The sequence below is a fragment of the Protopterus annectens genome, chromosome 9.part0, assembly GCF_019279795.1.
Source record: "Protopterus annectens isolate FY-2018-M chromosome 9.part0, PAN1.0, whole genome shotgun sequence".
Lineage (NCBI taxonomy): Eukaryota > Metazoa > Chordata > Ceratodontiformes > Protopteridae > Protopterus > Protopterus annectens.
This window is the reverse complement of record NC_056743.1, coordinates 1,862,429,764-1,862,441,456: the sequence shown is the minus strand read 5'-3', so window position 1 is coordinate 1,862,441,456 and position 11,693 is coordinate 1,862,429,764. Positions and strand designations below refer to the sequence as shown.

General features: G+C 36.2%; 1 protein-coding gene across 1 annotated transcript in view; it reads right to left on the bottom strand.

Moving 5' to 3' along the window:
- The window catches only part of LOC122810808 (signal-regulatory protein beta-2-like), a 102,946-nt gene extending 91,529 nt beyond the window's left edge, over positions 1–11,417 (bottom strand). The window contains exon 1 of the mRNA XM_044082368.1: positions 10,964–11,417. Coding sequence (XP_043938303.1) covers positions 10,964–11,417 — 454 coding nt within the window. The remainder of the gene's footprint in view (positions 1–10,963) is intronic.
- Between the last annotated feature and the right edge of the window lie 276 nt (positions 11,418–11,693).

Here is an 11,693-nt window from a genome sequence, read left to right as displayed (position 1 = left end):
ATTCAACTACAATTTGAAATTTTAAAAAGACTCCAGTCTACTTTTCATTCTTACCACTATAGCTGTGTTGCGCTTCAAATAACTGGTTATATCAGACCACCATGCCATAATATTCTACATAAGATTCCCTTCACCAGATGTGCACATATCTTACTGTCCTCATGAACATTTCTGGGCTGAGACTGAAATTGGTCAGTAGAGATCAGTGTTCTGCCCCGGTAAACAAATTCAAATACAGAAATAATAGAAAAAAATAAACACCTTCAGTGTTAACTTTCCACAGCTACCTGAAAACATAAGGAATTTGATACTATAGCTAAACAGATGCTTATGCCACTAATTTCTTGTCCAACCAAAATTCCAGCATTGAGGTATCTGTTCCCATCAGCCACAAATAAATCACAAGTTTAAAAACAAGCACCTGTTGTAGAATCCAAGTACCAATTAAATCTATAACAAGAATAAAAGGTCTTTGACCCTAAACAATAAATTTAAAACCATCTGCAGTAAAAGTAATTTTAAAACAGTAAATAAAAAAGGTTACAAAATAACTAGACAAAGTTAAGTCTGTACACATCAACTAACTACATCTTGATAAGGCCTTTAATACTATTGTACACGCTGGCATTATAGAAAGACTGACACAGTTAAATAACCTCCAAGTAACTTGTCTAGTTAATTAAGTAACAGACAGAGCCCAATCATTCAGGGCGAGTGGCATAATTTTCTTTAACATTTTTGTCATCGGTGATATCCCAAGGGTTTCATGCTGGGACTACTACCCTTTGGCATCTACTTCTCTGATGCCAGTGCTGACATCAGGACCTTCTGGTTAAATAACTTTCCTGAGAACTGCCGACTTGAAGTTGTCATCAGCTCATCACAAGGCACACATAAGAAACGAATGGAGTTCGCCTTTCAAAAAGCATTTTTAGAACTGAAAGGAAACTTAATGCAAAGAAATTCAGCATTGTACTGGTTTGACATCTCCCTTAAATTAAATACTAGAGTCATTAGAGATCTGTGCACACTTGTGGATCACAAGCACTCCTTTAACCTTCATGCATTGATTATCACTACACAATCTTTCTATCTAGCTTGGCTACTTACTATGTTAAAAGAAGTCACTGTCCTTCTATACAGCTTCCTCACATACCTCTCAACTGTACAGATTTCCGCAGAATGTCCAGATTTTTGCCTTATATTTTGGACTGTTTCTCATAAAATTATGGTTTTCTGGCAAATCACTGGCAAATCATTGACGACTGAAGTCAGAAAATACTGATATACATTTGAGTTTCAGACAATACCCTTCAGGAAATTCATGCTAATGCAAAAGCTGTTATTCTATCATTTTGCTTAAGTTTGTAAGAGCAATATTTAAAAAGTGCCCCTATTTCTGGGCCTTTGTACCCCCATTATTTATGGCTTTATCCAGATGTTCTAAGTGGTTGAGAGGTATGTTTCCTCATCAGGCCCACACTTAAATACAGTACCACCCTCAGCATGGTTCTGACCATTTGTATTACCTAACTAGAAAAACCTCAGTGTTTCCTCACATAGAAAATCTCAGGTATGAGCTTACTAAACTACAGAGAGTAAATGAAAGCCCTGTCTGTCTCTACCCTGTTTATTATACACCTATGTTTACTGACCTCTGCCTGGCATAGAAGACAGCAATGACCTTGTCCTTCTTGATCTCTTACACATTTGAAAAACTGGCAGCACCACAATGACCACCCTAGTGAAGAACTCTGTGCTGTAATATAAAGAGAATGTCTTGGTATGATCAATATTTATTGCAGAGAACCTACTACCTGCTGCCAAATGTGCTAAATGGACAAACACATTCATTATTTTGGCAAATCCTTAAAAAATATTGTGAGCTAAACCCATGCCTTATGTGAGAAATTTACTGCAGTATGAGCTGTTTTAATTAATTTGTATTATAGAATCTGTCAAAGCAAAACAAGATTTAAATTAAAAAAAACTCCCTCGATTTCAGAAAGCCTTTCGGAAGCTTTAACCTAACCTTTCTCTCAGCCACGGTAAGCATTTCCAGTTCTTGAACTGCCCTACTGTTAAGGCTTCCCACTACCAGAAGCCTCAACAGGGAGGGGGATCCTTCTGGAAATGCAGTATTCTGAGGCAGTAATCTAGGAGAGTACCTAATACTAATTACCCATGTGCTCTACTCCTTGAATGTCAACTGCTCTCAATTTATGCTGCTCAATAATTCAGAGAATTGCTCAGCAGTATAAATTTCCACTGTTGGAGGAAAAACTAAACTCTGACAAAAATGGCAGCCATTCATTCATACTCCTAAGTCCAGCAAAGATGTGGGGGTGATTGAGTATGTTAGTATATGTATCTGTGTGGACATGTATGTGCATGTACTTAGGGGCACGACTGAAGCCGGATGAATGTGAGTCCATGTATTTGTGTGTGTGTGTGTGTGTGTGTGTGTGTGTGTGTGTGTGTGTGTGTGTGTGTGTGTGTGTGTGTGTTTGTGTGTGTGTGTGTGTGTGTGTGTGTGTGTGTGTGTGTGTGTGTGTGTGTGTGTGTGTGTGTGTGTGTGTGTATGTGTACACATAGAGTGCATTTGCAAATGTGATTTACGGACTGCTGAGGAACACACTACCCCTGTTGGGTCTGACAGTTTTACTTTTAAAAAAAAGTGTGATTCAGAGATATGCTAATGATCTTTCTCATTATGGCCGCAAGCATTTCTGCATCATATTTTCTCAACATCAAGGGAACTGACCTACCTACAGTATGGAATTTTAGAGATAGGTGAGAATTTTTCCTGAATAATAGGGTCTGTATGTTAATTCAACTATTTGGGGGTCAATAAAAAGCCAAATGTGCAGTCACCGTTATTATAAACAAGACCATGTATTTCACCGTAATGTCTCTGTAAAAATGTAGCAAAAATATAAAAGGTAGTGCACTAGAAAAGAACAACAGTACAGCAGATAATGAAAAGAAACCGGTTTTCCATGATAGCATTATAAAAAAACATCAACACCTTTTATTTTCCAGATGCCTACAATATTTCTGGGGTCCAGATGTCTACCCTTAAGGGCATCTGATCAAATAATAATGAGAAGTTTCATTTTTTTTAAATTTTTAAATAACAGAATCTATGCAGAGGAAGACATTTTAATTTCATGATCCCAAAATGTAAAACAGCATTTGAGCAAGGTGTATTACCCTTAGCTTAGTGAGGAGTCCCAGTGCATGTTAAACAGAGTAGTCCATTAAATATAGTTAAAAAGACTGTTGATAATTAGTTTGGTAGTGTTTACTCATGGAAAGAGAACTCTGCATTTTGAGTTTCTCTGACTGTTATGCAGTATTAAACTATGTAACTATGAAAGCATGACATGATAAACTTTTGAAAACTATTCCTATCTAAAACTGTTTAAATACATAAACAGTAGTTACTGAGATGTCCATCTGCCTACCACCTCAGTGGTTTCTACATAACATTTTCTGAATAATAACTTGATCTAGAATAAAGGCTTCTACAACATCCATGTTTTTCAGTAGCAATGTAATGATGGCCAGCTAATTTTACAAACAAGGAACTGTACAGACAATTGTCATTGTACTGCATCTTAGTTGAGTGACATTAAGGGAGGGCTAGTAAACAAGCAGGCAGCATATATCTTCTACAGAGGGGAGCACCAGTTATATTAAAGTCAAGTGCAGAGCACGTCATGAATAGGAGTACTTTGGTCATGGTAGACAACTTGTAACTGAAAGTCATCCAATAAGGATTAGATGCTGATTGACAAACAAACATTATACAGTACATTATACATTATATTATTATAAATGCCTCAGCATATAAAATAAAAAAATATATAAAAAGCAAAATACACACCAACCATGGAGAATCCAAACAACTTTTATAATCTATTAAGTACCTTCACAGGTAATTACTAGCTGTGACATACACAAGACCATTAAGGAGCCTAGCCTAACTTTTATAGAGTACTGTCTCTTTAAGTAACTTTCTCAGCATTATACACTTGGCAAATGGAAGCTGAGTCAATCAAATCGTGGACTGCTGGAATCAGCTCATTAACAGCTCACAGTCTTAGTCCTCTGCGCTAGCTGCCAGATTAAACTACAATGCCACATAGAATGCAAACATTGATCCTGCTGCTACGCACATGCTAAGTAAGCCATACAGAATGCAAACATTGATCCTATTATTTCGCACGTGCTAAGCCATATAGAATGCAAACATTGATCCTGCTGCTTCGCACATGCTAAGTAAGCCATATAGAATGCAAACATTGATCCTGCTACTTTGCACATGCTAAGTAAGCCATACAAAATACAGACATTGATCCTGTTACTTTGCACATGCTAAGTAAGCCATACAGAATGCAAACATTGATACTGCTACTTTGCACATGCTAAGTAAGCCATATAGAATGCAAACATTGATCCTGCTACTTTGCACATGCTAAGTAAGCCATACAGAATGCAAACCTTGATCCTGCTACTTCGCGCATGCTAAGTAAGCCATACAGAATACAAACATTGATCCTGTTACTTTGCACATGCTAAGTAAGCCATACAGAATGCAAACATTGATCCTGCTACTTCACACATGCCAAGTAACTCATACAGAATGCAAACCTTGATCCTGCTACTTTGCACATGCTAAGTAAGCCATACAGAATGCAAACAATCCTGCTACTTTGCACATGCTAAGTAAGCCATACAGAATGCAAACATTGATCCTGCTACTTTGTACATGCTAAGTAAGCCATACAGAATACAAACATTGATCCTGCTACTTTGCACATGCTAAGGCAATACAGAATGCAAACATTGATCCTGCTACTTTGCACATGCTATGTAAGCCATACAGAATGCAAACATTGATCCTGTTACTTTGCACATGCTAGGTAAGCCATACAGAATGCAAACATTGATCCTGCTACTTCACACATGTTAAGTAAGCCATACAGAATGCAAACATTGATCCTGCTACTTCACACATGCTAAGTAAGCCATACAGAATGCAAACATTGATCCTGCTACATTGCACATGCTAAGTAAGCCATGCAGAATGTAAACATTGACCCTGCTACTTTGCACATACTAAGTAAGATATACAGAATGCAAACATTGATCCTGCTACTTCACACATGCTAAGTAAGTCATACAGAATGCAAACATTGACCCTACTACTTCACAGATACTAAATAAGTCATACAGAATGCAAACATTGATCCTGCTACTTTGCACATGCTAAGTAAGCCATACAGAATACAAACATTGATCCTGCTACTTCACACATGCTAAGTAAGCCATATAGAATGCAAACATTGATCCTGCAACTTTGCACATGCTAAGTAGCCATACAAAATACATACATTGATCCTGTTACTTTGCATATGCTAAGTAAGCCATACAGAATGCAAACATTGATCCTGCTACTTTGCAAATGCTAAGTAAGCCATACAGAATGCCTTGATCCTGCTACTTCGCACATGCTAAGTAAGCCATAGAGAATACAAACATTGTTCCTGTTACTTTGCACATGCTAAGTAAGCCCTACAGAATGCAAACATTGATCCTGGTACTTCACACATGCTAAGTAAGCCATACAGAATGCAAACCTTGATCCTGCTACTTTGCATATACTAAGTAAGCCATACAGAATGCAAACCATGATCCTGCTACTTTGCACATGCTAAGTAAGCCATACAGAATGCAAAGATTGATCCTGCTACTTTGCACATGCTAAGTAAGCCATACAGAATGTAAACATTGATCCTGCTACTTTGCACATACTGAGTAAGCCATACAGAATGCAAACCTTGATCCTGCTACTTCACACATGCTAAGTAAGTCATAAAGAATGCAAACATTGATCCTGCTACTTCACACATGCTAAGTAAGTCATACAGAATGCAAACATTGAGCCTGCTACTTCACACATGCTAAGTAAGCACTCTATCATTTCAGCTTGTTTATGTCTGTCTTAATAGATACAGACATCTGCAGAACAGTCATTCAAGCATGTGAAACTACCTAACATTTTCATGCATCACAACCACCATAAACCAATGAGAAAGAATAAAAATAAAAAAAAATGGAGATAAAAGTATAGACGTGCAGATATATAAGTACCTAAATAAATACTATATATATATATATATATATATATATATATATATATATATATATATATATATTAAAAAGTACAAATAAAATAAGTAAGCATTAACACATAAGTTCAAGGAAACACTAAATATGTGACTCATAGCAGATAACTTATATACCAGCTGTAGAATACAATGACATACATCTGTAGCAGAATGTTTAGTATGATGTTTATACTCACCTGTTCATTTAATGCAGGGAGGGCCTGCAGATTCCACACAGAAAGCACCCCAGCCAAGAATCAAACCAGTGTACTCAAAACTGAGAAATGGACCAACATCTGTCTACCTACAATAATTATAACACCTACATGGGTATGTTCAAATAGTTTTCTGAACCATGAGATTAGAAACATTTTTGTTTCTTCACAATAGCTTTGATGCTCCGGCCTGTCTTGTTAATAAGCAAAGGTACTTCACCAATGTCCTGAGACATGGTCACAAATGCCAGATAAGATCTTCCAGTTTTTCAAAAATGTTTAATGCTGAATACACCTAAACGTTATATAAAGCCAATACCCTAATCAGTATCCCTCACTTCTCTACTTACACATTTTCTCCTTCAATGTTTGATGATAAAATAGTACAATATTTGGTACACATCTCACTGACAATTTTGCCTGTTATTTTAGAGATAAAATGCACCTTATATCCTTTAACAACAAGCAAACTTTTTTAATGTGAAGACTTCCACTGTAAATATATATAAGTGAGTAAGATGTGATTATATAACCACCTGTCTTTTCAGAAAGGTTGATGTAATGTAATCTTGATAGGTACCTGAATTGTGAAGATACATATTGATGAAACTAGACTTCCTAAGTATCTGAAGTGAAACAATTCATCAATTACCACAGCAAATGTATACATCTAGAAAAGTGACAGTGTCTGTAGTAGTGACTGATGTAAATGACAGCAAATTATTACTTCCATTTAAATCTATCAAAAACTGATAAAAGTTGTACTTGGCAACCAATGTAGATTGCAACAAGCATGCTGTCAATAACGCATACAAAGAAATTACCACAGTTAAGTAATTCCAGGTGACTTAAAACTACACTCTCTTTTTTTCCATTGTGCCAACACTAGATTTACAAATGTTGAGGGCACTGTGGCTCCTCACGTCAACACTTTTTAAATGTTTCTAGTGTTAGTTCCAGTATAGTATATCAGTTGTTTATCACTGCTAGAAAATGTCAGGTAGTACTCAAAACTTCCTGCAAATATTCAATCCCTTCTGCTTAATTATACATGTATAAAGAGAAAAATATAGGTTCATAGATTAACACTAGACTGTTTTGGTGGGCCATTTTAAGCCTAGTCAGTTACCTCATATGAGGATCAAACCTTGAACTTTCTGTCTGCTAGGTAAACACCTTAAACATTATACCAACCTCTCACCCCCAGCAGTTACAATTATTAAAAAGTTGATTTATATTTACTGCATGTAATGTCTCCAAGATGTGCCAAGAGGCTCTAATGTAATGTTACAGATTGTTTTATTTTGTTGAGCCTATAATTAACATACATGGCAAGGAACTCCATCTCTGAGACTCCTGCAAATGCAGTAGGTCAGAATGACAGATGCTGACTGGCTTTATGCAACTTAAGCATTCTGAATAAGAGGTAATTCTAGAAAATTATAGTGCAAAGATATTCTGAAAATAACATGCCTAACACTGGGAGAATCAATAACAATAGCCTGGGGCTTTACTCAGAAAAAACTCACATTTTAAGCATAACTTAAATATGGGTCAAACACAAATCCCCCTTCCAATGTATCCTCCCTAGCTACTCCATTTACTTCAGCAACAGAGCAGGAGACAAGGCATAGGTGTTGCCCTTTTAATTGACAAAATGCTAGCAGCCACTGTCATCAATATCAGCACTGCATAAAGCATCAGCAGCAATAGTCAAAACTGGATCCTAGCAGAAATAACATTAGGTGGCCACAGCATGGTCCACCTCTGCAGAGGATACATTACACACATTCCTCTGTAGCCATCTTACAGCATTTGTTGTACACCTTTTTCCAGTAGGTGTACCACAAAACACCATAATACTTGTATATGTTAATATCAGTTCCATCACTGGCATTCTACATTCTCTAAACAAAATACTTAGTCTACACAACTAAAAACAGTTAGTGAAACAGCCAACACGACCTAATTCAACAAAACAATTAGTTCCATTTTTGATATCATTATCACTAACTTAAAACACAGTTGCCTTAATATATCCATCATCCCAAATAGTCAAAGCAACCATTGCCAGTAAACTCAACATGTTCCTTCAATGCTATAAAATTACCCCCTGAATACTGTATATAATATAGTCCTATTCAGAATACAAAAACAAAATAGTTTTCATCCACTTAAGCAATCCAAAGTGGGTCTGGAAAGACATAAAGAAACATAGGAGATATTATAGAATAACCACAAACAAGGACCAATGGTGCGCACAAAAGACCAAGAAACAGTAGTAAGCACCACCAACCAGGAATGAACACGAACAATATAAATGGAAAATCCAAACACAGTTTATTGTCCACACTAACGCTTGTACAGATACAGCACGTTTTCGTCATCAACTTCATCAGAAAGTGAAAAGCAACCACATCCATCTATATTTATACCCTCCCTAATAACATCAATTAAAACAATTCAATCAACTTTAAAAGCAACAAGATTAATAAAATCAGTTAATTCCACATATGATAAAAACCTATAAACCAAAATGGTTTTGTAACTTCTTACATTTAATAAATATAATTAAACACATTTAATACCCTCATCCTATTCAAAATTCTTCCATAACTGACAATTAATAAATAGTATATAAATAAAATGATTAAAATTGGTTAAAATTGATTTTAAATGTTGAACAGTGTATGTCTCCCTCAAGTGGTGAAACTGAAAATAACATAAATTAATTCATAGTTGTTACAGTATATTTAAACTGGATTGAATGGTATGTTTTTAATTGGACTTAAAAGTGTTGTTTCTAACTCATACATATAGTAAATAACAATTAAAGTTTAGCAGATCTGATTTTAAGCACTGGTGCTAAAGATACCATTTCATTTAGACCTGGGAATTTGCTAGAATCCAACACCAGTTGCCAGTATAATTCTCTGTATTCAACTAGTGTTTCCCACATACCACCCCTAGGACTCAGTGCAACCACCTCCAAAATAAAAAAATTGAAAACCAGATGCCCTACAGGTGGTAGTGTGCTTATATAATGCGTTTCTCTCGTTCTTTGTTCTAATTTCATATAAATGTTCGTAAATCCTCTGCTTTAACTTCCTTTCACTTTTCCCTATATAAAAGGATTCACATTCTTTGCAAGTTGCAATATAGATAATCCCTTTAGTGTTGCAGTTAGCATATGTATTTAAAGTTAATTTCCTTTTCCTAGCCTTTAAATAAATAAAATCTCCCGTAGATAAAAATGTACAGTAATTACGACACCCACACTTGTATAAACCCTTCTTTTCTTTCATGCTACTCTGTGTGTTGACTCTAACCGAACCCCTCTCTAAAATATTTTTTAATACTATTACCTTTCCTGTATGTATAAATCAATTATTTGTCAAAAATGTACTTTAAGTCCGAAATTTTAGAAAAATTGCTCCATTCCTTGTCAAAAATTCTCCTAATAACTTTAGAATTACCATCATATGTAGTAATTAAACTAGACGCATAGTCTTCCATAGGTTTGTTTACTTGTTTTGTATCATCCAAAGATTGAATTTTACCTAAATTGGAGCAAATTTGTCATTTCTCTTTTCACATACTTCATCCAAAATTTTGTCAAAAAATTCCCCTGGATATCCTCTGTTTAAAAATAATTCTCTAAGTACACTCACCTCACTTAAAAAAGTCTCATCCTCAGAGGTCATCCTGCTCAACCGTACTAGTTGTCCCTTCACCACACCTTTCTTCTGGTGTGGTGGATGGGAACTAGTATAGTATAAATAGGAATTAGAAAAGGTCTCTTTTCTGTGAATCTTGGATGTAAAATGACCATTGTTTTTCAAAATGTTAACATCTAGATAAATTAATTCATGTTGGTTGAAGTTGTTAGTGAACTCCAAGAAGTCAGTTGTGTTGTTTACATAATCTACAAAATTGTCAAAGTCGTCTTGTTGGCCCTTCCACAAAAAACACAAATCATCCAAAAATCTACTGTATCTTCTTCTTCTTCTGTCGGCTTTTTCCCAGTTAGGGGTCGCCACAGCGGATCACCTTGTCCGCACATTGAATGGCAGTGGAGTTTTACGGTGTCGAGTTGCCAGCCCGGCGCCCAACCTTCCACAGAAGGCACACTCACACGCACACCTAGGGCCAATTTAGAGTGTCCAATCCACCTGCAGCATGTCTTTGGGATGTGGGAGGAAACCGGAGCACCCGGAGGAAACCCACGCGACCACAGGGAGGACATGCAGACTCCGCACAGAAGGCACCCCAGCCGAGGATCGAACTGGAGAACCTCTTGCTGTGAGGCGATCCAAAAATCTACTGTATAATATCCAATAATTTGGGAGGGTGAATTTATAAGGTATTTGTTTTCCCAAAAAAAATTATTATGTTAGCATAAGTAGGAGCACAATGTGCCCCCATAGTTACTCCTTTTTCTTGTTTAAAATATTCACCCTGAAAAAATATATAGTTTTTTCAACACTACTTCCATAAGAGTTAAAACCACTCTAAAATCACTGTGTGAGATTTTTTGACTATGCACTAACATTTCTTCAAACCATTCCATACCAAGATTGTGTAGTATACATGTGAACAAGTCCACGACATCTAGTGTACCAAATGCTATACTGTCACTAAACAAAGAAGGTTCCAGTTTCCTCAAAAAATCCCAAGAATCAACCAGTACATTTTTGTTTCCTTCCAAAACACATTTTACCTTTGAATCCACATATTTTGCTAGTGGTGCTGTCACAGAACCCTCCGCAGAGACAATAGGTCTCAGTGGTGGGTCCTGAGAGTTTTTGTGCACCTTCGGCATTCCAAAGATGCAAGGTACTTTAGGCTTCTCCACATGCAGAAATTTATATGTTTCCACATCAATTGAACCTTCTAACAGTAAGTCATTTAGTGTAACTTGTATTTTTCTATATGCGATGTTGATTTCATTGATGGACACTCTTGAATATTTGTTTGAATCATTGAGAATATCCATCATTTTCCTTTCGTACTGTATACTATCCATCAACACCACACCCCCGCTTTGTCGGGTTTCATAACCCTTACACTCCTGTTGTTACTAATGTCCTTCAAGACTTCCATTTCACTAGGAATTAAATTGGGATACACATATTGCTGGTTCAAATTTAATCTCAATTCCCTTTTCACTTTTAGTTCAAAATTTCTAAGTTGTGGGTGCAACGGTGGTTTGAATGTACTTCTACGCTTCAAACATTCACTTCCAATACTTGTATTTTTTCCATTAAAAAACAACTCTAAATTCTTCTTCCTGATAAATAGT